Raw genomic sequence first — 27,432 nt, forward strand, 5'->3', positions numbered from 1 at the left:
TGTAATCTTACCTTTGGCTTTAGAAACCTGAACCTCTAATCCTGCCGCCAAACCCAAGGAACTCTTGATCCGTGTCCTTCCCTTTAGTCTTTTTCACCTACCCCAGCTGAGATCTCTGGGAAGCTCTTCACCTGACTGGAAATAGACATTCCATCAAATTAATCCTGCCATGTGGAGGGGGAGAGCAGGATTACAGAAAGGATTGTTTATATACAGCTTTATAGTTAAGACTGACTGCCTATTATTGACTAACACAACAAGCAGGACCTGAATGAGCGCATGGGTGGAAAATCGGGAACTATTTCTCTCTTTGATTAAACTTAATTTATGTGATGTTTTTAGCTGCTAACCAGGTAGTCAAGCAACACTGCCCACATGAACACATCAGAGATGCAGACACATATGTGTGTGTGCGCACACACACACACACACATTATTGATGTTCTTAGGGTTTAAAAATCACCAAGAGTTTGATCAATGAGTGCAGGAATTGCTGAAAAGTGCAGTGAGTAGAGGCAGTGCAAGCATACTTTCTGATTTCACATCCATGCCATACTCTCCAAGTTTCAAGTGCCTTTCTGATTTTTTCCATGGTATTCATTTATTTATTCTGATCTTACTTTTGGGGTCCATATCCAATATGTGCTTTCAAATTCAGCTCAAGTTAAATTGTATTAAAATATCTTAATGATTATGTAAAAAATGAGAAGACTGGTTGGGGATGGAGGACAAGAGGGGTACTCAGAGCTTTATGGCTGCTAAGAAACAGCCAGGACAGGCAGGCAAGGGAGAAGCAGCATGGCCTAGTGGAAAGAGCCAGGTCCTGGGAGTCAGAGGGTTTGGGTTCTAATTCCGGCTTGGCCGCTTGTCTGCTGTGTGACCTTGGCCAAGTCATTTTACTTCTCTATGCCTTAGTTACATCATCTGTAAAATGGGAATTAAGTCTTTCCTCCCTCCAACTTAGACTGAGCCTTACATGGGACAGGGACTGTGTCCAACCTGATTATCTTGTATCTACCCCAGGTCTTAGAACAGTGCTTGACACATAGTAAGCACTTAACAAATACCATTTAAAATAAAACAGATTAGAGCAGTAGAGGATGAAAATGAAAAAGTAGCAGTGGCAGCCAGCCTTTTTGGAACGACAGTGAAGTGGCTGGCTATTGCTACCTGGGTCATTTTTCTGAAACAGTGTTCTGCACCATGTCCTCATCCACAAAAACCTCCAGTGGTTGCCCATCCATCCCCACATCACCCAGAAATTCCTCACCTGAAGCTTTAAGTCACTCAATCAGCTGTCTTCCTGCCTATTTATCCTTGTTCCTCTTTCTCTCTCCATCTACTCATCCTCACTCTTCTCCCCCTACAACCCATCCAGCATATTTTGGCCCTCTAATGCCAACCTACTCACTGGTCTTCACTTTTCTTTCTCATTCCTGACCACTTGCTCATGCCCTCTTTCCTAACTGGAATTCTGTTCTTTTTCACATCTGACAGAACACTACTCTCCCCATACTCAAAGCCTCCTAAAACTACATCTCCTCCAGGGAGCTTCCCTGACAAATCCCTCATCTCCCCACCCTGTTTTCCCTCCCTATGGAGTCCCCTTGGCACATTCATTCATTAAATAGTATTTATTGAGCGCTTACTATGTGCAGAGCACTATACTAAGAGCTTGGAATGTACAAATTGGTAACAGAGAGAGACAGTCCCTGCCCTTTGACGGGCTTACAGCCTAATAGGAGGAGACGAACAGACAAGAACAATAGCAATAAAATCATAAATACTCATTATTAGCCTGGACCTCAGGTGGCTCCTCCCACTGTTCCCCATTCACAATGGGTGCCTCTAGTTTTTGGTACTGGCCTGGAACACATCTACCAGTTAGTTCACCTTCTCCACATTTCCAACAGCAAAAGTCATTAGTTGTGTGAACAGAGATGAATTTATTGTCTGGGACACCTGCTAGACCCCTTTCGCCTTGCAGCCTCCTCCCTACCAACACACAGACCAAAGCCTACCTGTCCTGCACTTGAGCTCACATTTTATTATCCATAGTAATAAAATAGAGTGATGAGAAATATTGGTCCCTCTCTTCCCATCCACACAGTCTACTGTGCAGGCTTTGCAAATGAGTCTTCTGTGACATAAAAATAATCATCTTTGCCACTGAGCATGTTCAGTCATCATAGTGAGGCCACACGTCAGCTTTTAGGCAGTCAGTTTCACAGTTTCACCTACATCGCAATGGGGCTTCTCATCAGTTTCCAACTGGCTCCAAAAGTGGGTCCCTGAATTGTCTGGAGGCATCCTTAGAGTTTACCACACAACCTGTTTCACTGCCTTTATCTGAGGGAGCTGGTTACCTTGGAAACTGCTAACCTCCCTAGCAGGGGCACCTTGACATTAACCCTTTCATTCTCTGACACTCCCAAAACTCTCCCCCCACAGTACTTAGGTACATATCTTTATATTAGGTTGCTTACTATTCCTGTCCATTTATTTTGTCTGTCTCCCTTACCAGATTGTATTATTATTGTTATTATTACTGCATTTATTAAGCACATATTTTGTGTCAAGCACTGCCTAAGCACTGGGAAGTAGAAGATCACCTCGTAAGTGCCTTGAGGACAGGGATCTTGTCTACCTACTCTATGTACTCTTCCAAGTGCTTAGTTTAGTGTTTGGCACACAGTAAGTGTTCAGTTAATAACACTGATTGATTGATTGGTTGATTGATCTTTCCATCCTATTTTCCCTCCCTACAGTGCCATCCCACACATTTGAGTTCATAGTTGCTAGGCATTTATGTACTCATCCCATCGTTCCATCGCCACAGAGCTTATCTTTATCTTTATACTTTATATCTTCCTCTCAGATTGGGATCTCTTGTCCATACCAGCCAAGTCACTATTAATGATTACCTCCGCTCTATGAGTGTCAGGGATCATGCTCATTCCCCTGTAGTTTACAATAATAAGGAAGTATTCCATGTAAAATGAGACAAATGAGAAGCAGAGTCTTGTGTTCCAGGAATGTTGTAACAAGGGAGGGGCCCTAGCTGAGCCATATTTATAGGAGAGCTCAATCTGTGGAAACTCCCACACACACTCACACAAGGACCTGCTGAAACCTAGGCTGACCAACTCTGCCCTGCCATCACCACCATGAAGGGAACCTATGCCTTGGCTCTCCTCGCCCTGGCCACGGCCTGTTATGCTGGTGAGTGTGCTCCACTGTGCCCTGAATAGTGTATATCTTTGATTCTTCAAAGCCAGGTCTCTGCAGCACCCAGTGAATCAGTGGTATTTAATTGAGTGCTTACTGTGTGCCGAGCATTGTTTTAAATACTTGGGAGAGTGCAACAGAGTTGGTAGACATGTTCCCTGCCCACAACAAGCTTACAGTCTAGAGGGAGAGACAATAATGTAAATAAATAAATTTTGGATATGTACGTAAATGCTGTGGGACTGAGGGTGGAGTGAATGCCAAATGCTCAAAGGGTAAGATCCAATGACATAGATGATGCAGAAGAGAGAGGGAATTGGGAAAAAAAGAGGGTTCAATCAGGGAAGGCCTCTTGGAAGAGATGTGCCCTTAATAAGGCTTTGAAGGTGGGGAAAGTGGTGGTTGGGCATATGTGGTGGGAGAGGGTGTTCCAAGCCAGAGGAAGAAGTGATAAAGAGGTTGGTGGTGAGATATACAAGATAAGGGCACAATGAGTAAGCTGGTGCTAGAGGAGCCAAGTGTGAGAACTGGCCTGTAGAAAGACACCAGGGAGATAAGGTAGGAGGGGGCAACCTGATTGAATGCTTTAAAGCCAATGGGAAGGAGTTTCTGTTTGATGTGGAGGTGGGTGGGCAACCACTGGAGGAGAGAGATGGACTGAACATTTTATTAGAAAAATGAAGTGAAGGGTTGGCATCTAGGGATATTGGGGCCTGAATAGATGGCCAATCCAGGCATTCAGAGGGATAGTCGGCATTCAGTCACACTGTCAGTCAGGCAGAACAAACTCTCAGTTTGCTCAGTCCTCCATGTCAGTGCGAATGAAGACCATGTCTCCCAGAGCAGAGCTAACCCGACTCTGCTGCTACTCCAGATTGTGTTTTGCTGTTGAAAACCCAAACTTAACCATTCCAGCCAAAAATCACCCCCCTTCAAGCTTCCCTGCACTCCATTCCACTGTGTTTGAGGAGTTGAGTATGGATTCTGATCAATTTCCATCCCCACTCCCCAAAATTGATTGACTCAGCTGAATTCTGCTAACTCTTTGGAAACTCTTTTCTTTTTTTATTTAGATGGCATTACACGTGGAGCTGTGGTAAGTCCCAAGTCTTCTCCCTGCTCCGGGGTTTCCCAGGAACTCATCTATGAGAAATAATTGGTCCAGAAATGCTAGCAGAATGGGGAACTGGCAAAAGTAACAGAGAAAACAGCTTATGTACTGACTGGGAGGAGTGGTGGCTTCAGCTCAAGAATTGATGGACTGAAAAGATGGGGAGGCCTGTTCTCCATGAGGTTTCCCATTGTACTCCCAGAAGCATAAGAAAAACTGAGCTGCCATATCTCTATCCATGGTCCCTTAGGGAGAGAGGAGACTCTCTTCTTGTGGGAGAAACAACTCATGGAGGATGATGTGGTGTCACATGTCTGGGAACACCTAGCTAATGGGGATTCCTTGTCCCTCTGGAATTCCTCAACCCCGTTGGGAACCACTTGGAGGAATTTTTTTTAATTCCTCTACCAGGGGGAGACATAGGCTCCATGCCCCTAATGCTGTGAACACTGGAATTTCATAGGTTCGGGGTAGATCAAGGCAGTATGTGAGCTAAATCTTATTGTTCCCATTTTATTGTGAATCATTGGTCTGTTTCCCATAGAGCCACAGAGGGAACCATGTAGGGTGGGCACCTGGAGGATACCCATAGCTCCAAGGCAACAGTGGTGTTCATTTGTTTCCTACACAGGTTGACTGCAGCAGGTACCTCAGTGGTGTTAAGGGCATGGTAACAGCATGTCCAAGAAACTTGCTTCCAGTATGTGGTAGCAACGATCAGACCTACAACAATGAATGTTTGCTTTGTGCAGAAAATGCGTGAGTACTGAACTTGGGAACATCCTCCCCAGCCTTTGGACCAAGGATCAGAAAAGTCATGTGTGTGTGTGTATGTGTGTGTGTGTGTGTGTGTGTGTTTGAGAAAGGAGGGGAGGAGTTTATGCTCATGAACAGTAAGTGCTCAATAAATACAATTAAATGAATGAGTGAATAGGGACTGGGACAAAGTGGTTAGTTTTCAGTAGAACAGTGCCTTGAGCCCACTTCCCCAACCAACGCCACTGTATTTTAGGCATCAGACTGATTTCTTAGAGCTTAAGGTTTAGCCTCTCATAGAAGACCTGGACTACAGGTCCCAGAATGCAATGACAATGAGCATTAAAGGGAGCAGACAAATGAGATAAGGAAAATTTTGTCAATGAGCATAAAAAAGAACTGTTTCCATTCTCTACTTGCCTAGAAAGAAGTGCAGACAGGAGGGGTTCCTAGCTCCATGTTTCAACAGCAAAGCAAGGTTTGGAATAGGAATTAAGAGTTTCAGTAGCCTACTCCTTCCTGAATGGAAGTCAGATTGGGATGTTCAGCATGGTAAGGAAGAGAAAAAATGAGAAAGGGCTTGGTTCAGATCTGGTTTGTGATCATTAATAACAATAATAATAATAATAATGTTGGTATTTATTAAGTGCTTACTATGTGCTGAGCACTGTTCTAAGCACTGGGGTAGATACAAGGTAATCAGATTTCCCCACAGAGGGCTCACAGTCTTCATCCTCATTTACAGATGAGGTAACTGAGGGACAGGGTAGTTAAGTAACTTGTCCAAGGTCACACAGCTGACAAGCGGTGGAGCTGGGATTAGAACCCATGACCTCTGACTCCCAAGCCCAGGCTCTTTCCACTGAACCATGCTGCTTCTCATTGAACTGTTCCCTTCAGTTCTCTAGGTTCCTAGAGGGCCAGCAACAGGGCAGGCTGCTTTCCTGTTGCATCCCTGAAGCTGGAGGGTCCCTAGTTCACCCCTGCCCTGCTCCTCCCTGCCTACCTGGCCAGAAAGAAACCTAACACCAATGACAATTGGAGACTAACACCCCCTTCCCCAGAACTGTATTCTACCTGAGCAGGGGAGAACCAGGCTAGGATCTTTGCCCTTGGGTAGCTGAAGGAACTGACCAAGGCCCCAGACTCCAAGAACACCTTTCCTCTCTCCCTCCTGGACTCAGAGTGACTGTTCTGAATCCCATTTGGATCCATTCCATGTACCAACACAACACCAACTGTTTCTTCCTCCTGCTTGCAGGGAACGTGGGCTGAATGTGAGGAAACTTCATGATGGACAATGTGTAAGGATCAACGGAGCTTTTCCTGCATAAATTGGGCTGTTCCAGTACTGTCGAAGTTGAGGCCCTAGCCTGGCACTTGGGTTGGCAGGGGCGGGCAGGAGAGGGTTAAGATGCCTTCACCTTTTTCAGTTGAAACAAGAGCTGGAGGACTCTGCTTGGCTACTAGGTGCTGGGCAGAGCCAGGGAGCCGCCTTTCTACCTCCACCCTGCACTGTGACTTCCCAGCAATCCTGTTGTGGCAAAACAGGCATTGACCTCCTTGGATGTTTTTCCTCCAGCCTCACCAGGCAGAAGGGAGCTGGGCTCTCCTGGTTCCTAAAGAAAATTCCCCTAGAACAAGATGGGCTCCCAGGGATACAGTGATGCCCCTCCATCACTCTTCCATGCATAGAAGCCGTGACTCACTATGGCCTCTACCTGGTCCTCTCAATAAGGAAGGCTCAAACACTTCAATTTGAGCCTACCAGCTCCCAGACAGCTGGCTAGGCCTGCCCCAGGGAAGACGCTGAGCGTCCTGGCAGGACACAGATCAGTGGCTTCCCTGAGGCCCCACTCCTGGGGATCCCAAAGTAGTAAAGGAGGTGAAGAGAGTAAATAGTTACCATATTTACTCACACATTTGCCTCCATCACATAATTCACCCCTCCCACCCCCACCTACCCCAACTTTAGATGAGGATGTAAAAGATTATTTTTGTAAGCAATGATAGTAGCAGCATGTGATGAGGTAGGAAGAGAGGTAGGGTGAGTTTGGCCAGGATACATTTCACAAAAACTCCTTTTCTGAAATCCCAGGAAGGGGAGAGGGGAGAGGGTGTTGCTGTAATTCACTGAGTGCCTACTGTATAAAGTACTTGGGAGAGTACAACAAAAGTAAGTGCCCTCATCTTTCTCTTCCTTCTCTCCTTTCCTCCTCCTATTTCTCATCCCTTATCTTTTCTCTTCCTCCCCCTAGTGCTAGATTTAATTCTCCACATAATAGGTGTAAATATTATACAAAAATGAGACAAATATGAGAGTAAATATGGTCTTTGTGGCAGATTGACTGCAGTGGAACCAAGGCCTTTTGCACCATGGAATACAGTGCTCACTGCGGTTCAGATGGAACTACTTACAGCAACAAATGTGCCTTCTGCGCGGCAGTAAAGTAAGTCTCAAACTACTCACATCATTGGTAGAAATGGCCCCTCCTATAACCTAGGTCTTCTGGCCTTGAGTGATCCCCCAATTTCCAAGGTTGTTTTAATAATAATTGTGGTATTTGTTTAGTGCTTACTGTGTGCCAATCACTGTACTAAGGCCTGGGATAGATACAAGATCATCAGGTCCCACATGGGTCTCACATTGAAAGTAGGAGGGAGGACAGGCATTGAATACCCATTTTACAGATGAGGGAACTGAGGCCCGGAGAAGTTAAGTTAAACCCAAGGTCACACAGCAGGCAGGTGGCAGAGACAGGATTAGAACCCAGCTCTTCTGACTCTCAGCTCTTTATACTAGCCATTCTACTTCTTATGTTCATACAACACTAGTCAATGAACGGGTGAGGAAGTGGCTGCCCCTCATCCTTCATCCCACATTTCTGAAGAGCATAGTTCATGACCTAAATTGAAGTTGCTAGGTCTGGGCCATGATTCCCTGGGATCTGAGTCTCGGACTCAGTCCCTCCTTATACAAGCCCTTCCCTCCAATTGTTCTGTCCTCATCTGAGCTCATCTGAGCATCCCACTCACTGCCCCAGACTTCAACCTTTCCTGTTCTTACACTGTCAACACCTGATCTGTCTCCTCTCCCTCTCCACTGGCTTCTCCCAAACTGAAGCCAGGAGGCCAGGAGAAGCTGTCCCGGGCCCTTGTCACTCCATCCACACCTTTGTGTACTAACTTCCCTCCCCAGCCACACTCGTACTTTTCAAGGGTACTTATTAAGTCAAACACTGTATTCACCACTTTGTAGATACCAGATAGCCAGCTTGAACATAGCATCTATCCCGTAATGGGCTCACAAACTAATTAGTAAGGAGAACTGGTGCCCTACATTGTGGAGTTGGTGCCCACAAGCTCCTTGGCTCAAGGCTCTGGACCCCCACCCCCAACACCCATGACCTTCCCTGAAGCTTTAGCTCCCAGAAGTGGATCAGTGGAGCAGTTGGGCAGGCTCAGAGGCTCTGACCTTCAGCTGACACTCATGATCATGTGACCCAAATGCCAGGGGTCACAATTTTTGTCTCATAAAACCCACCATTCCCACTACTTGATTTTTTTTAGGAGTCAGGGCACGTTTTGCTTTGCAACTGCAGACCAGCATCTGCTGCAGTCATACCAAGAGCCTGGTCAGTTACCAGGAATATCCAGGGTGGGCTTCAGTTCCCTGCATCTTCTGAAAGAGGAAGGAGCTGTCCTGGGCAACCTTGAGAGGAGCAGCAGGGGAACCCAGAGAAAACCTGCTGCAGTTCATCCTTTATGATGGTGCTGGGGTCTTCAAACTCATTCAATAGTATTTATTGAGCGCTTACTATGTGCAGAGCACTGTACTAAGCGCTTGGAATGAACAAGTCGGCAACAGATAGAGACAGTCCCTGCCGTTTGAAGGGCTTACAGTCTAATCGGGGGAGAGAGACAGACAAGAACAATGGCAATAAATAGAGTCAAGGGGAAGAACATCTCGTAAAAACAATGGCAACTAAATAGAATCAAGGCGATGTACATTTCATTAACAAAATAAATAGGGTAATGAAAATATATACAGTTGAGTGGACGAGTACAGTGCTGAGGGCATGGGAAGGGAGAGGGGGAGGAGCAGAGGGAAAGGGGGGAAAAGAGGGTTTAGCTGTGGAGAGGTGAAGGGGGGGTGGTAGAGGGAGTAGAGGGAGAAGAGGAGCTCAGTCTGGGAAGGCCTCTTGGAGGAGGTGAGTTTTAAGTAGGGTTTTGAAGAGGGGAAGAGAATCAGTTTGGCGGAGGTGAGGAGGGAGGGCGTTCCAGGACCGCGGGAGGATGTGGCCCAGGGGTCGACGGCGGGATAGGCGAGACCGAGGGACGGTGAGGAGGTGGGCAGCAGAGGAGCAGGCGTGCGGGGTGGGCGGTAGAAAGAGAGAAGGGAGGAGAGGTAGGAAGGGGCAAGGTGATGTAGAGCCTTGAAGCCTAGAGTGAGGAGTTTTTGTTTGGAGCGGAGGTTGATAGGCAACCACTGGAGTTGTTTAAGAAGGGAAACTCTTGGACTGTGCTGTGTGCCAGCTGATTATTTTGTATCAGTCCCAATGCTGGTACACAGTAGACACTTTACAAAGACCACAGTTTTCATTATTATTATTGTTCTTACAGGAAGACTCGAGGAGCTCTTTTCTTGCTCAAGAAGGGGGAGTGCTAAAATGCCTGGCTGAGTCCTGAGGGTCCTTCTGCCTTCATTTCCCACTACTAGTACCTGTGTAGGTGACTTTTTTCTTCCTGATTTGTGCTACTGGTCACCCCAAATCAGTTCACTCATACCAACTGCTCATTCAATAAAGAGTCTCCAAAATTATCTTCATGTTTTTCTTGAGTCTGTGAGTGTGTCATTGTCTAAAATATGTCCAACCTGCTCATTTCCATAAATAGAGTCATTGTCAGGTTGTGTAACTAAAGCCACAAGTAGAGCCATGCACATGGAACTGGGCCATTGCTTTTGTATGTGTGTCCTGCTGTGTGGCCCAAGGAAGGACTCCCAGAGTCTGCTGGGATGTTCCAAGGACAAAGCAGCTCATGCTGTTAGCAGTGTTAACAAATGGGCAGTGGCAGAGCTCCAACCCTCACCCCCATCTCTTTCTCTCGGCTCAAGCCACATGACCATATCCCTGCAGCAGCAATAGAGCCTTCTCACCTTGCCCATCTCTGTCTATTACTCTTCCTCTCCCCCACCAGGCAGAGGCAGTTCTGTTAGCAAATGGGCATGATTCTGGGCATTCAGCCTGCCAGTTCTGACCTCCCTTCCATCCCCTTCCCTTTTCACAGCCTGCCTGGTCCTCAGTGAAGGTGGTAGCTGTTGCTGAAACTTATACTGAGGTAGTGATAGTGTTCATGCCACTGTGATTGGGTGCTGAGGGGGAGTATGGGTCACTGGAGTGAGTCCCATGGTTGCATTGACACCTGGATCTACACTCCAAACAGGTGGAAGGGCCCTCCACTCTGTTGAATGGTGCCCACTGTCTGCCCCATCCCCATCCCAGGACTCAGCTCTGCCTCCATTGGGTATCCCCTGGCTTGTCCCCCATCTCCTCTTCAGGGAAACTCAGACTAGCCTGGCCAACCAGGTTTTTGGGCAACCTCAGCAATTCCTAACTCCTCTGAACAAATGCAGTAAGGCCCAATTCCAGTAGGTACTTCATACTTAACCTACTAAAAACAGGGGATAAATGTATACACACACACACACACACACACACACATTACAACACCTACAGTTACCTATCCAACTGGTTTTCCCCAAGTTTCGTGAAGATGATCCCACGTCAGAGGAGTTCAAGGAGTCCGTCTGCTCGCAGCTCATCATCCTGATTCAAGTCTTAAGTAGTTTGGCTGTGGCCGCAGTAGGTGTATCAGTGCATGACTTAGGTTCTAATCCTGGTTCTCCAACTTGTCTGCTGTGTGACCTTGGGCAAGTCACTTAACTTTTCTGTGCCTCTGTTACATCATCTGTAAAATGGGGATTGGCATGAGCCTGTCACTGAGGATTGTCCCCCCCACTTAATATCAGATGCTCAATCTATGAGCCCTTTCACAGGGGAATTTGTCTCCCCCTAATATCAGGTGCTCAATGATAGGTTCAAAGTGAAACCAAACCACCACTGTTTACAGCAGCAAGCTTTACTTCATACTTAACCTACTAAAAACAGGGGATAAATGTATACACACACACACACACACACACACACACACATTACAACATCTACAGTTACCTATCCAACTGGTTTTCCCCAAGTTTCGTGAAGATGATCCCACGTCAGAGGAGTTCAAGGAGTCCGTCTGCTCGCAGCTCATCATCCTGATTCAAGTCTTAAGTAGTTTGGCTGTGGCCGCAGTAGGTGTATCAGTGCATGACTTAGGTGGTTCTGCTGCGGCCACGCAACCCTGCCCATACATTTCACTCTTCTAATGTCAACTTACTCACATGATCTCGTCTATCTCAACACTGACCCCTTGCCCACATCCTGCCTCTGGCCTGGAATTCCCTCCACCTTCATATCTGACAGACGATCACTCTCCCTGCCTTCAAAACCTTATTAAAAGCATATCTCCTCCAAGAGGCCTTCCCCAACTAGGCCCTCATTTCCTCTTCTCCTTCTCCCTTCTATGTCATCCTTGCACTTGGATTTGTACCTTCACCCCACCCTCAGCCCCACATGGGCCATTCTGGCTGAACCAAGCTATGCTGCTTGGACTGGGGCCATAAAGGCTGAATTGGCCTGTGCTGCTTGGACTGGTCCATGCTGGCCAGATTGGTCTGCTAGCTGGACTAGCCCATGCTGGCTATGCTGATTGGTGCTGACTGGACTGGCCTCTGCTAGCTATGCTGACCTGTGCTAGCTGGCCTGGGCCATGCTGGCTGGACTGACCTGTGCTGGCCAGACTGCCCCATGGTGGCTGGACTGTACTTTCCTGGCTGGACTGGATTGTTCTGGCTGGACTGGACCATGCTGGCTGGACTGGGCTGTGTTGGCTGGACCGAGTTATGCTGGGAAGTTTCTGCACACTATAGCCCTGCACCTCTAGTTGTGTTTTCCCCATCCACCTCTTCTGGTGGAGCTCACTCTCTGCTGGTCTCCAAGGGAGGGTCTGCCTTACCAAGACCTTTGCCACCCCAGCCCCACCCCCATGACCCCTGCACAGATCCCAGTTTCCCACGCTGTCTGCTAGCAGCAGGGCAAGGGGCAGCTCTTCCTCTTGGCCCAGGAGCCACCATCCAAAATGGCCCCTGCCACAGTCACCACTACCACTACTGCCAAACAATCTTCAGAACCACAGTGGCACTTCTGGGACTTTCCTTTATACTGGCTCTGAGATCCAGCCCAGTCTGCCTTACTTCTAGTCCAGAATTCAAGGGAAAATGTAGGCAATAATTACTGTCTCAATCTCATTTCTCTTGCCATTGACTCGTTGCTCAAATCCTTCCTCCATCCTGGAACTCCTTCCAACCTCATATTAGACAGACCACCACTCTTCCCTTCTTCAAAGCCTTACTAAAATCATTTCTCTTCCAGGAAGCCTTCCCTGACTAATCCCTCATAGACCTATTCAGTTCCCCTGCCCTTTTTCATGACCTATGGTCTTGGGTCTGTTCCATTTAAGCACTTTGATACTCACCCATCCCGACCCCATGGTACTCATTTACATATCCTTATGCTCAGTTGCTTCCCCTACCTTAAATTTATTTTAATGTCTGAATCGTCTGCAAGACTGCAAGGTCCTTGAGGGCAGGGACCATGTCTACAAACTCTATTGTTCTCTTTCAAGTCCTTAGTACAGTGCTCTGTACCCAATAAGCACTCAATAAATACCACTGTTTATTGGTCAAAACAGCAGAACTCTATGGTTGACCATCATCCTGAAGAAGACTAAGGTTAGGTACCTGGTCACATCCAGCACACCCTTCACCTAACTAAGGACCGACATCAGCAGTTACTGATCAGTGCCATCACCAAACTCTATTTCCTAGGCTGCCCACTATCCAGTGATAGCAGGATTTATGTGGAGGCAATAAATCAGCAAGGACAGTGTGCCTATGGGAGACTCAAAGTCACAGTGTAATGTTCCACTCTGAAGGTTCCCCAGTCAGTTATTGGGTATGATCAGTCAATCAAGCTTTGAGTGGTATTTATTGAGCATTTACTGTGTGCAGAATACTATACTAAGTGCTTGGGACAGTACAGTAAAGTAGGCAGACATGGCCTCTCCCCTCAAGTAGTTAGGAGAGAACTTGGTTATAGTTGGGTGGTATGGACCTTTCAAAGATGCCATGATCTGGAAAGATTCCACAGTACCACTGATGTAAAATACATATTACCAAATGGTGGCATTCTCTGTCACTTTGAAGGTGACTTTGAATCTGATCCCAGCCTTGTTATCTGTGAGGGGCTAGCCAGGGCACAGCCAAGGGTCTTGAGGCCCATGGATTCCCTGGACTGTGTTACCTGCCTTGTGCCAGGTTGACGATGTCTCCAAGACCAGAACTGCCACAGAACTGAGGAAGGTTGGCATTAATCTCAGCTGAATAAACTAATAAAATCCCCTTTTCAGGACTGTCCTCTTTGAGCCAGAAGGATAGATAAACACTTTGAAGGTTTTGATGCAGTGTGCGTGAGGTGGGCACTCCTATGTGTACTGGGTACACGAGGGCTGTGGGAGTCAGGGAGTTCACTGGCAGGAATGAATGTGTCAGAAGTGGGCACTCCTATGTGTACCAGGTACCCAGGGGCTGCGAGGGTCAAAGAGCTCACTGGCAGGAATGATACATTCCCTTTGTGGGAAGATGGTAAGAAGAGAGAGTGTTGCAGCACTTTTGCAAGTGACTCCTAAGAAGCCATTGTTTGCAGGTCTATTTTCTTTTTGTGACTTCAAACATAAGTAAACTTAAGTAAGGACTGTAAGACTTCCTTCAAGCATGACTTAGGACACTGCCAATGTTAAACAAGCATAGAATCAGGAGGTTTTCTACAGTGAAAAATAAGACTTTGTCCCAAGACTTTGGGTCTCACCATGAGTACACAAGACACTTTGTTAACTCTATCACTGTGTCCTCTCCTTCTAAAGCTTTTTTTGGGCATTTCCTTTTGCTCTGAGTCCAATATTTGGTGCAGAACAAGCACTTGTTTCCTGTTAGGCTCAGAGCTGACCAGCAAGGTGATGATGATGATGATGATGATGGTATTTGTTAAGTGCTTACTATGTGCCAAGCACTGTTCTAAACACTGGGGTAGATACAAGATAATAAGGACTGTTCCACGTGGGGCTCACAGTCTTAATCCCCATTTTACAGATGAGGTAACTGAGGTGCAGAGAAGTTAAGTGACTTGCCTAAAGTCACAGCTGATAAGTGGCGGAGCTGGGATTAGAACCCATGACCTGTAACTTTCAAACCCATGCTCTTTCCACTATTCTGTCAGCTGGGGAGGTCATTTTGTTGGTAGATGTGTTCCCTGCCCACAGTTAGTTTGCAGTCTAGAGGGGGAGGCAGACATCCATTTCAATGAATAATTTATAATATACATTTTATAGATATGTGTATAAGTGCTGTGGGATTGAGGGTGGGGAAAATATCATATGTTCAGGAATTAGTTTTCTGAAAGCATTCTGGTGCACACGTTCCTTTGGTCCATTCCCCTCAGTCTGCATCCCTGTGACTGGCTATGCTCTAGATGGGACTTAAGTAGAATAGCTTTCCTTGGAGGAGGGGGCCCCCAGGAATAAGTTTTTATCTGTTCTAATAACTTATGAAGTTTCCCCAAATTTCAACTCCATCTGCTTTTACAAATGTCCAAAGCTCCTGACAAAATTTAATTTTTCAAAACTTTTCAAGTTTTTCGTAGAACCTTTGTTGCCCAAACAATAATGAGCAAAGCACTGTAATCTTGCTGGATTCTTTGGAGATGTTGTCCATATCTCCAGTGACATCAAAACAGTGTCATCAGGGACATTAGTAACCTGTATTTTGGAATGGGATATCAGGAAGGTTGGGTCCTTTTATTCATTCATTCATTTAATCATATTTATTGAACACTTACTGTGTGCAGAGCACTGTACTAAGTACCTGGAGAGTACAGTGCAACAATAAACAGACACATTCCTATGCACAATGAGTTTACAGTCTAGATGGGAAGGGGGGGGGCGGGGAGAGAGGAAACAGGCATTAATAAAAAATAAAAAAATTACAGATATGTGCACAAGTGCTCTTGGGTTGGGAGTGGGGAAGAATAAAGGGATGCAGACAGGAATAGGAGAAGAGGAAAGGAGGTGCTTAGTTAGGGAAGGCCTCCTGGAGGAAAAATGCCTTCATTAAGGCTTTGAAGGAGGGGAGAGTAATTGTCAGATTTGAGGAGGGAGGGCGTTACGGGCAAGAAGCAGGACGTGGGCGAGGGATTGGTGGCAAGGTAGATGAGAATGAGGAACAGTAAAAAGATTAGCATTAGAGGAGCCAAGTGTGCAGGCTGGGTTGTAATGGAAGAGTAGTGAGTTGAGGTAGGAGGGGGCAAGGTGATGGAGCGCTTTAAAGCCAATGATGAGGAGTTTTTGTTTGATGCAAAGGTAGATGGGCAACTACTGGAGTTTTTTGAGGAGTGGAGTAACATGTTCTGAACATTTTTGTAGAAAAATTATCTGGGCAGCAGACTGAAGTATGGACTGGAGTTGGGAGTGGGAGAAGGCTAGGAGGTCAGCAAGGAGGCTGATACAGTAATCAAGGCGGAAAAGAATGAGTGATTGTATTAACGTGGTAGCAGTTTGGATGGAGAGGAAAGGGTGGATTTTATCGATGTTGTGTCCGTTTTCCTGTGAAAACTGACAGGATTTTGTGATAGATTAAATATGGGGGTTGTAACTGCATCTGCTGTGTTGAAAGGATCCAGACAGGTCTGGGGATTGTGGGCCCAGAACCATTTCTTCTCACTCTAAGTTTGGGATATTTTCAAACAGTCTGGTACATTATGGGAGGAATTCTGGGCCCCCCAAAAGTATCCAAAGGTATGGGACCTTCCTGGGAAACCTGGGTTGGGTTTTCAAAATGGTGCTGCTTTCTCTCAGAGCTTGGGTAGTGGCACACTTAATTAAATCTCCTAACTCTTGGAATTTTAGCTGGTGCTAATTATCCATATTGTGCTTTCATAGCTAGATCAGCAATTGCCATTTTCTGAGCCAGTCTGAGAAAAATGATTGCTTAGGAAGCTACCCCTGAAGTAATATTTTCATGATCCCTTGAAATTCAGAGATTAACCTCCTCAATCTCCCATGGATCACAATAATGAGGAAATATTCCTCTCATCACAAGACAATCCTTAAGGAACAAAGTCATAGTTCTGGGCCAAGCACAACAAAAAAGGGTGTTTCTTCATCATGGAAGGGATCTGGCTGAGCTTTATTTAATAGGCCAGATTGGACTGTGGACACACACACCTACCCTCCTGCTGGCTCCCACCCAGACTGACCAACACTCCCCAGCCACTGCCGCTATGAAGGGAAGCTGTGTTTTGGCTCTCCTCGCCCTGGCCATGGCCTGCTATGCAGGTAAGTGGATTTCACTGCACTCTTTATAAAACATCTATAGAATCATTTTCTGGGGCTAGATAAACATAGCATGGAGTGAAGTGAAAGGCTAACAATTAGTGATTACTTGGGGCTTGATAGAAAGCTAATCTGATTAATTCATCCCTAAAATTGATTATTAAAATCCTTTCATCCATATATCTGGCCGATGAAGACCAAATTCACCAGAATATTACTCACCATGTCATGATGTGAACAGAGGCTGTGTCTTCATGGGCAGTGTTAAGCTCTTGGTACAGGGCCTGTGGATGTTACGACCATCCTTCCCATCTCTTAAGCCCGCAACCTTGGTGTCATCCTTGACTCAGCTCTCTCATTCACCCCACACATCCAATCAGTCACCAATGCCTGCCGATGTCACCTTTACAATATCGCTAAGATCCGCCCTTTCCTCTCCATCCAAATGGCTATCTTACTGGTACAGGCTCTCATAATATCCCAGCTGAATTATTGTGTCAGCCTTCTCTCTGATCTCCCTTCCTCCTTTCTCTCCCCGCTCCAGTCTATTCTTCATTCCACTCCCTGGATCATCTTCCTGCAGAAATGCTCTGGGCATGCCACTCCCCTCCTTAAAATCCTCCAGTGGTTGCCTATCAATCTCCGCATGAAACAAAAACTTCTCACTGGGCTTCAAGGCTCTTCATCACCTTGCCCCCTTCTACCTCTCCTCCCTTCTCTCTTTCTACTGCCCACCCCACACGCTCCACTCCTCTGCCGCTCACCTCCTCACCGTCCCCCGTTCACGCCTATCCCGCCGTCGACCCCTGACCCACGTCCTACCGCTGTCCTGGAATGCCCTCCCTCCTCACCTCCGCCAAACTAACCCTCTTCCCCTCTTCAAAGCCCTACTAAGAGCTCACCTCCTCCAAGAGACCTTCCCAGACTGAGCTTCCCCTTTTCCCTCTGCTCCCTCTGCTGTCTCTCTGCCCCCCACTTCACCTCCCCTCAGCTAAGCCCCCTTTCCCCCTTCCCCTCTGCACCTCCCCCTCTCCCTTCCCCTCCCCTCAGCACTGTGCTCATTTGTACATATTTTTATTACCCTATTCATTTTGTTAATGAGGTGCACTTCCCTTGATTCTATTTATTGCATTTAAGTTGTTTTGGTTTTGTCTGTCTGTCTCCCCCGATTAGACTGTAAGCCCGTTCAATGGGCAGGGATTGTCTCTATCTGTTGCCGAATTGTACATTCCAAGCACTTAGTACAGTGCTCTGCACATAGTAAGCGCTCAATAAATATTCATTCATTCATTCAACAGTATTTATTGAGTGCTTACTATGTGCAGAGCACTGTACTAAGCGCTTGGAATGTACAAATCGGTAACAGAAATGCTATTGAATGAATAGTAGGTGCATAACAAATACCAATTTTTAAAAAAATCAACTGTGCTGCTGTTCTAGATGGTGATTTGTCACAGAAAAACCCAAAGCTCACCATTACAAATTACCCTCCAGAGCCTCCTGGCACTCCCCTGAGCTCTGTCTGCTCTAAAGGCACAATCGCAGGAATCGTCTACTAAGGACAGAGCCAGAGTTCCCATCCATTAGCCCCCTCTCCCTGAGGCCATTCAGCACCCAAGGGAGTCTCTGATGGAGCTGAACCTTAGGCCAGGAGATTATTGCGGCATCTGGCAGAGGATCCTCCTCGTCTTTAGCCCAAGGGGCGGGGGGGGGGGGGGGGGGGGAGGGCTGGGGGAGGGGCAGGGAGCACGGGCACGGGCCTAGACGTCAGAGCAGAGCGCCAGCTCCCTGAGCAGGAGTCCCCTGATCCTCTAGAGCTCCATTTTAGAGCACTCCATTTTAGAAGCTTCTGTGATATCTCTCCCAAAGGCTACAGAGGGAGTGAGTGTGAAATAGGGGGACAATGGAAAGGAAAAGAATCATGCGTTGTAAATATTTATCTAGTATTTAGTTACTTTATCCCTAGTTTTGTTTCCCTCTTTGAGGTATTTAGTTTATTGAATGGAAGGTTATTTTGACATGAAGAAAAGCCTCCAGACTATTTTTATTATTGTTATTTAAACTTTATTAAATATCTTCAGTATGCAGGGTGAACATGGCCTGCAGTTAAGAGGCAAATGATTCATGTTCTCCCCATACACACACAAACACACACACACGGAGTTTAAATTCAAATAAGGGACAAAATGCCCCTATTAATCAATTTGGATAATGCTGAAAGATTTATTTGTCTTTAGCTGCTGCTTTAGGTAGACGTTAAATATTATCATTCCCTCTTCCTGGAAACACTTTTTTTAAGCCTGATTCTAAGGTCACAGCAATAGGCTGTCTTTTTCCAGAGGTGGACCATATCAGATCATCCCAGTTTGGATTGATTCCCAGATTGGGCCTCCTATAGTCCTTAGTTTTGGGGTTCAGTATAGGTCACGTAGGAAATCTTTCACAAAGGAGGTAATAGATGCCAGTCCCTGGGAGGACTCTCTTCAGGCCCTGGTTCAGCCCACCTGAGTATTTTATTTACTATGTGCAGAACACTGTACTAAGCACTTGGGAAAGTACAATATAACAATAAACAGACATGTTCCCTGCCCAAAACCTTATCTGTAATTTATTTTAATGTTTATCTCCCCCTCTAGATTGCAAGCTCTTTGTGGGCAAGGATCATGTCTTCCTTCTCTATAGCATTTCACTCTCCTAAGCACTTAGTACAGTGCTCTGTTCACAATAAGTGTTCAAAAAACAGCATTGATTGATTGATTGGGAAGCAGTCACTTTAATTACAGATATGAGGGAGCAATAGATTATGAAGATATAATAATAATGTTGGTATTTGTTAAGCGCTTACTATGTGCAGAGCACTGTTCTAAGCACTGGGGTAAATACAGGGTAATCAGGTTGCCCCACTTGAGGCTTACAGTTAATCCCCATTTTACAAATGAGGCAACTGAGGCACAGAGAAGTTAAGTGACTGGCCCAAAGTCACACAGCTGACAAGTGGCAGAGCCGGAAGTCGAACTCATGACCTCTGACTCTGAAGCCCAGGCTCTTTTCCACTGAGCCACGCTGCTTATATACATAAGTGCTATAGTGGTTTTGAGCACTTAAATGCTTAAGTGTTGTGGAAGTACTGAAGTGGTAGTAAGAGAGATATAATTTGGGGATTGGAGTTTAATCAGGGAAGGCCTCCACGAGGAGATCGAATTAAATTAAGTCTTTGAAGATGGGGAGAAATGTGGTCTGCCAGATATGAAGAGGGAGGGTGTTCCAAGCAGAAGGGAGGACTTGAGCAAGTGTTTGACAACAAGACAGTTGAGAATTAGGCACAGTGATCTTTTTTTTTGTTCAGATCAGCTTATTGGTGAGTCAATTTTCCTGGTGGAAATGGTTATTGATTCCAAAATAGACAATAAAATATTATTAGCAACTGAAATTAAATTTTTTTTCACAAACTCATTAATGTACAAAATTGTCATTCAACTTGGATGAATTGAGAAGCCGAATCCTGTGATCGAACTTCTTAAACTGACTGATTCTGCTGAATTGCTCTAACTCTTTGGAATCTGTTTTGTGTTTTTTCTCCAGACCCACTCCAGCACGGGACTGAGGTGAGCCCAGCATGTTTTCTCTCTTTTCCCAGCATCTCATTTCAGAAAGTTGATTTGGTCTAGAACCTTAGTAAAATAGGAAAATACTCAAACCAAAAAGGGGAAAAATTATTTTTTAAAAGGTCCCAGAGAGAAGGATCTATTGAACTAAGGGAATGAGACCATTTCTATCCAAGAATAGACTTAGCATGCATGGGATACCACAACTTTTCAATTTATACAGTTGAGAACTGAGAGAGGGTATGGATGAAGTTTACAAATCCTAAAATTTATGGATGGATGGAGTGAGAATGGAATTTTTTGCCCAAGACACAATGGTAGACTAGGGGCCATCAGCTGAAGAGAGAAGGTTAAACCAAAGGAAAGGGCACAGCAAAAATGAAGTACAGGATGTCTTGCAGCAGAAAACTCAACAGGGAAGAGAAACAGAGAGGAGGAAGTAAATTCTGTGTTCTAGAGAGGGATTTTTAATTTTTTAAATATGTGTTAAGCACTTACTGTAAGTCAAGCACTGTTCTGAGTGTTAGGGTAGATACAAGTTAATCAGGCTGAAACAGTTTCTGCCCCACATGGGGCTCACTGTCTAAGTAGGAGGCAGAACAGGAATTGAATTCCCCTTTGTAGTTGAGGAAACTGAAACACAGAGAAGTTAAGCTAGTTGCCCAAGGTCACACAGAAGGCAAATGGAGGAGCTGGGATTAGAACCCAGGTCCACTGGCTCCCAGGCCTATGCTTTTATCCAAGAGGCCATGCTCCTTCCCCAACAAATCTGGCTGTTCTGGTCCCAGCCTTGCTAAAGGACCATGCTTCTCATTCTCCTTCCAAAGGGGCTTGGTAGGGATGGATTCTCCCAAGGCAAAGAGCCATGGTTCTAGCATGCAATTCCCCTCACCAGACCTTGTTATGGCCCCCAGACCTCATGGGATGGGTTGGCCCATATTCTAGGCAGTTTCTCACTGCACTCCCAGGAAGCTTGAGAACACTGTTCCTGTTCTGGCCACTCAGGGAAAGCAGAGCATATTTACCTGAGAGTGTGGGGGGCTGCACCCTCAGAGACCTCCCCAAAGGGGACCTCATGGAGCATCCAGGAGAAGTCTCGCATGGTGTGGTGGCAGCAGCTGCCTGGCTCCAGCATTGGGAACATGCAGCTGCACGTGGCTCCTTGCCCCACCCTGGCCTTAAACCCCTGCCTGGAACTGCATGCTGCATGGAGCCAAGCAAGCTCCAAGGGTGTATTCTCTTCTCCTTTCCCCATCTCTCAGGAATTTGCATGCCCCCAAGATGGTCTGTGCTGTCTCCCCACTGGATATGGGCATCTCGACATCATTAGGCTTCTCCAGGCAGCTGGTGCAGTCATCCCTCCTGCTTGGTGACCACAGATCAGTCTTCTCCACAGTGGGAAATGGCTCTGGATGGGTACCCCGAGGACCTCAAGGCTCCCAATCACCAGTGACACTGTCCTGTTTTGCACACAGATTGACTGCAGTCGGTACCCTCAAAGGGAAGTGGCAATATGTCCAAGAACCTATTGGCCACTGTGCGGCGGCAACAACGAAACCTACGACAATGAGTGCAGCCTCTGTACCGACAATTTGTGAGTACTGAAGTTGGGAGTGTTAGGCCCCCAGCCATAGATGAGGTGGGCCAATCAGAGCAGAGAGTGAGGACAACATCACTGATGGGTCCAGGTCCAAGAGTGTCTCCTGGAAACTTTCTGCCCAGGAGTGATGATGTTGATGTTGATGATGGATGAAATTTTTGAGCTTTCTACATGCTAAGTACAGGAGTAGATTCAAGGCTATCAGATTGGACCCAGTCCTTTTCCCACATGGAGCTCAGGTTCACTATCTTATCTCCATTTTACAGATGGAAACTGAGGGCCAGAGAGGTTAAGGTCACAGATCAGGCTGCTGGCAGAGGTGGGACTAGAATTCCCAGTCCAATGTTTTTCCACTAGGCCACTTTCTCTGGTTGGTTGCATGGTCACTTCTCTATTTATCCTTCCATCCAAGCCAGGCTTCAGAAATGGAGCCTGGTAGGTGATGCCACATCCCTCACACTCTCAGAGACACCACACTGTTGTCCCCCAGTCTCCTCAATCCAGGGGTTAGGGAGTATTCTGAGAGGGACATGAGTGGCAAAACCTCCCACTTCCAGTTGCCCACGTCAGTACGAATTCACCTAGGTAACATCATAAAGATATCCCACTGGGATATCCAGCAGCCTAGTTCCTGAGTGCAGAGGGACTGGAGGAAGCAGAGGGAGGAGAGGAAGCAAAGGGAATGGAGGGAGCAGAGAGAGGGGAGGGAACAAAGGAGTAGAGGGAGAGAAGGAGCAGAGGGAGAAGAGGCAGCACAGGTTTACTTCTAGGAAGTATGGCATTTTGAGTGTTTTCAGTCCTAAATTCTGGCCAAGTCACTTTAGGAGCACCTAGAACCCTGATGGGTTCTAAAGCCCTCCAGTTCTCTTCTTAGAATGGGGATCTCGGCCTGGCAGCCCAAAAATCCCTGCAAACGTATCTCTGTCACTACTCCTTGTCTCGAGGCCAGGCATCTCCCCGAAAGTGGCAAGGGGTTCATTAGAGGACTAGACTACACCCCCCTCACAGGGTTACATGAAACTTGTGGAGAAAGTGCCCCTTCCCCTTAATGCTGTTTCCCAGGTCCCTGCATCTCCCCAGCACCCACCCCTCCAGCTCAACCAAAGGCAGACACCAAGAAGTGAGATCTCAGTAATGCTTAAAAGTCTTTGTGCCAGTATTCTTGATATATTAATCTAGCATCAGACAGACAGAATTTCTGTCCAAACCACCTTACCCTAGATCTAATACTTTTCCTCCCAAAGAGCTTTCCTGTAGACAGTCCAGGGTTTATGCTTCACTGGTCCTTTCTTCCCCTCTGGTGGGGGCCTCCCTCCTCCAGATTCCTAACCTCTGGATCTTCAAGGTATTCTAACCCCCACCCCTCCCCAACCTTGGCCACAACCCCTGGGATTATCAGTGTGGCCTAGTGGATAGAGCACAGGCTCGGAGCTGGATGGACCTGGGTTCTTATCTCTGCTCTGCCACTTATCTGTTGTGAGACCTTGGGCAAGTCACTTCACTTCTCTGGGCCTTAGTTCCTTCATCTGAAAAATGGGGATTAAGTCTGTGAACCTTATGTGGGACAGGGACTGTGTCCAATCCTATTGCCTTGTACCTACCTCAGAGTTTAGAACAGTGTCTGGCACATAGTAAGTGCTTAACAAATATCACAATTATTATTATTATCCCTCCCTGTATTCCAGTTCATTCCAGGTCACAGTTCTGAGCTATCCCTGTGTCCTGCCTTCCCAGCCTTAATCTCTCCCCAAAATGGCTGAGGGACTTCTCCAAATAACTTGCCGTCTCATGTCCTTCCCAATCCTGCTCCCTGCCTAGTTAGGTTACAAGTTAACACCGCATAAAGGCATTAGTAGCTGCTCATTTTAACTTCCCTCTGGGACAGCCACTTAGGAGTCCGTCTTCTGAGTTCCTCTTCCTCCTTCTGAATGTGGGAGGCCACCACAGGTGACAGTTCAGCAGCAGCAGAAGCCAAAAGTGGGAGCCTGAAGCACTCTTGGCCAGTAGGCCCCAAGCAGTTCTGACACCCCCCAGGGGCTCCATCTCTGTAATCCTGAGCAAAGACAGTAGTGCCTCTGTATTGTGTTTATGATTCCTTTTAATGAGCTGCCCCACTGGTAATCCTCATTCAAACCTCTTTGGGTGTGTTTACTGGATGGACGGTCTTTTAATCAATCAATTAATCAATGGTATTTATTGAGTACTTATTGTGTGCAGAGCATTGTACTAAGCACTTGGGATAGTACACTATAGCAGAGTTGGTAGACATGTTCCCTGCCCACAACTAGCTTACAGTCTTGAGGGAAGACAGACATTAATATAAATGAATAAATTATGGATACGTACATAAGTTCCATGAGGAAAGGGTGAATAAAGGGCACAAAGGTAAGTGCAAGGGTGATGCAGAAGGGAAAGGGAGAAGAGGAAATGAGGGCCTAATTGTGGAAGGCCTCTTGGAGGGGTTGTGTCTTCAATAAGGCTTTGAGGGTGGGGAGAGTGACTGTCAGAAATGAAGAGGGAGGGTGTTCTAGGCCGGAGGCAGGATGTGGTCAAGAGGTCAGCAGCAAGATAGACAAGATTTAGGCACAGTGAGCAGTCTGGCACTACAGGAGCAAAGTGTGCAGGCTGGGCTGTAGTAGGAGAGCAGCGAGGGAAGGTAGGAGGGGGCAAGGTGATTGAGTGCTTTAAAGTCGATGGTAAGGAGTTTCTGTTTAATGTGGAGGTGGATGGGCAACCACTGGAGGTTCTTGAATCAATTTATTGATTGCTTACTGTGTGAAGAGCACTGTACTAAGTGCTTGGGAGAGTACACTATAACAGTAAACAGACACATTCCCTGCTCACAATAAGCATATAGTCTAGATGGGGAGACAGACATTAATTTAAATAAATAGGTACAGGAGTGGGGCAATGTGGAATAGCCAGATTTATGCACAGAGCTCTCCTTCTTCCATGCTCCACCCATACATCTCATGCAGTCCCCTAGTTCTTTAGACATTTTTTCATTCCCTTGGTCGCAGGGTGACTGAAGGACTTTGGAAATGTAGTTCTCTCATCAGACTTATTCATTCAATAGTATTTATTGAGCGCTTACTATGTGCAGAGCACTGTACTAAGCGCTTGGGATGAACAAGTCAGCAACAGATAGAGACAGTCCCTGCCGTTTGACGGGCTTACAGTCTAATCGGGGGAGACGGACAGACAAGAACAATGGTACTAAACAGCGTCAAGGGGAAGAACATCTCGTAAAAACAATGGCAACTAAATAGAATCAAGGCGATGTACAATTCATTAACAAAATAAATAGGGTAACGAAAATATATACAGTTGAGTGGACAAGTACAGTGCTGTGGGGATGGGAAGGGAGAGGTGGAGGAGCAGAGGGAAAAGGGGAAAATGAGGCTTTAGCTGCGGAGAGGTAAAGGGGGGATGGCAGAGGGAGTAGAGGGGGAAGAGGAGCTCAGTCTGGGAACGCCTCTTGGAGGAGGTGATTTTTAAGTAAGGTTTTGAAGAGGGAAAGAGAATCAGTTTGGCGGAGGTGAGGAGGGAGGGCGTTCCAGGACCGCGGGAGGACGTGACCCAGGGGTCGACGGTGGGATAGGCGAGACCGAGGGACGGCGAGGAGGTGGGCGGCAGAGGAGCGGAGCGTGCGGGGTGGGCGGTAGAAAGAGAGAAGGGAGGAGAGGTAGGAAGGGGCAAGGTGATGGAGAGCCTTGAAGCCTAGAGTGAGGAGTTTTTGTTTGGAGCGGAGGTCGATAGGCAACCACTGGAGTTGTTTAAGAAGGGGAGTGACATGCCCAGATCGTTTCTGCAGGAAGATGAGCCGGGCAGCGGAGTGAAGAATAGACTGGAGCGGGGCGAGAGAGGAGGAAGGGAGGTCAGAGAGAAGGCTGACACAGTAGTCTAGCCGGGATATAACGAGAGCCCGTAATAGTAAGGTAGCCGTTTGGGTGGAGAGGAAAGGGCGGATCTTGGCGATATTGTAGAGGTGAAACCGGCAGGTCTTGGTAACGGATAGGATGTGTGGGGTGAACGAGAGGGACGAGTCAAGGATGACACCGAGATTGTGGGCCTGAGGGACGGGAAGGATGGTCGTGCCATCCACAGTGATAGAGAAGTCTGGGAGCGGACCGGGTTTGGGAGGGAAGATGAGGAGCTCAGTCTTGCTCATGTTGAGTTTTAGGTGGCGGGCCGACATCCAGGTGGAGACGTCCCGGAGGCAGGAGGAGATGCGAGCCTGAAGGGAGGGGGAGAGGACAGGGGCGGAGATGTAGATCTGCGTGTCATCTGCGTAGAGATGGTAGTCAAAGCCGTGAGAGCGGATGAGTTCACCGAGGGAGTGAGTGTAAATGGAGAACAGAAGAGGGCCAAGAACTGACCCTTGAGGAACTCCAACAGTTAAAGGATGGGAGGGGGAGGAGGCTCCAGCGTAGGAGACCGAGAATGATCGGCCAGAGAGGTAAGAGGAGAACCAGGAGAGGACAGAGTCCGTGAAGCCGAGGTGAGATAAGGTATGGAGGAGGAGGGGATGGTCGACAGTGTCAAAGGCAGCAGAGAGGTCAAGGAGGATCAGAATGGAGTAGGAGCCATTGGATTTGGCAAGAAGGAGGTCATGGGTGACCTTAGAGAGAGCAGTCTCGGTAGAGTGGAGGGGACGGAAGCCAGATTGGAGGGGGTCTAGGAGAGAATGGGAGTTAAGGAATTCTAGGCATCGATTGTAGACGACGCGTTCTAGGATTTTGGAAAGGAAGGGTAGTAGGGAGATAGGACGATAACTGGAGGGGGAAGTGGGGTCAAGAGCGGGTTTTTTTAGGATGGGGGAGACGTGGGCATGTTTGAAGGCAGAGGGGAAGGAGGCCTTGGAGATTGAGTGGTTAAAAATAGAAGTTAAGGAAGGGAGGAGGGCAGGGGCGATGGTTTTAAGAAGGTGAGAGGGAATGGGGTCCGAGGCGCAGGTGGAGGGGGTGGCACTTGTGAGGAGGGAGGAGATCTCCTCTGAGGATACTGCAGGGAAGGATGGGAAAGTAGGGGAGGGGGTTGTTGGGGGGGAGGGGAGAGGCGGAGGGGTGACTTTGGGGAGCTCAGACCTGATCGTGTTGATTTTCGTGAGGAAATAGGTGGCCAGATCATTGGGGGTGAGAGATGGGGGAGGGGGAGGAACAGGGGGCCTAAGGAGAGAGTTAAAGGTCCGGAACAATCGGCGGGGGTGACGGGCATGGGTGTCGATGAGGGAGGAGAAGAAGCTTTGCCTGGTGGAGGAGAGGGCAGAGTTAAGGCAGGAAAGGATAAATTTGAAGTGTGTGAGGTCGGCTTGGTGCTTGGACTTTCGCCAGCAGCGCTCAGCAGCTCGAGCATAGGAGCGTAGGAGGCGGACGGAGGAGGTGATCCAGGGCTGTGGGTTAGTGGAGCGAGAGCGGCGGAGGGAAAGGGGGGCGAGAGAGTCGAGATGAGTAGAGAGGGTGGAGTTGAGAGCGGAGACCCGCTCGTCAAGAGTGGGAAGAGAGGACAGGGCGGCAAGGTGAGGCGAGATGCTATTGGAAAGACAGATGGGATCGAGAGAGCGGAGGTCTCTGTGGGGCAGTAGC

General features: G+C 47.2%; 1 protein-coding gene across 1 annotated transcript; it reads left to right on the forward strand.

The window, feature by feature from the left end:
- The first annotated feature begins 3,118 nt into the window (after positions 1–3,118).
- On the forward strand, positions 3,119–9,915 carry LOC103170591 (double-headed protease inhibitor, submandibular gland-like). The gene is made up of 6 exons (XM_029049771.2): positions 3,119–3,222; positions 4,302–4,324; positions 4,971–5,098; positions 6,357–6,399; positions 7,439–7,545; positions 9,719–9,915. The coding sequence occupies exons 1-6, from the start codon at positions 3,168–3,170 to the stop codon at positions 9,762–9,764; spliced, it is 402 nt and encodes a 133-aa protein (XP_028905604.1). The 5' UTR covers positions 3,119–3,167; the 3' UTR covers positions 9,765–9,915.
- The last annotated feature ends 17,517 nt before the right edge of the window (positions 9,916–27,432 follow it).

This window comes from Ornithorhynchus anatinus, chromosome X1 (assembly GCF_004115215.2).
Source record: "Ornithorhynchus anatinus isolate Pmale09 chromosome X1, mOrnAna1.pri.v4, whole genome shotgun sequence".
NCBI classification, from domain to species: domain Eukaryota; kingdom Metazoa; phylum Chordata; class Mammalia; order Monotremata; family Ornithorhynchidae; genus Ornithorhynchus; species Ornithorhynchus anatinus.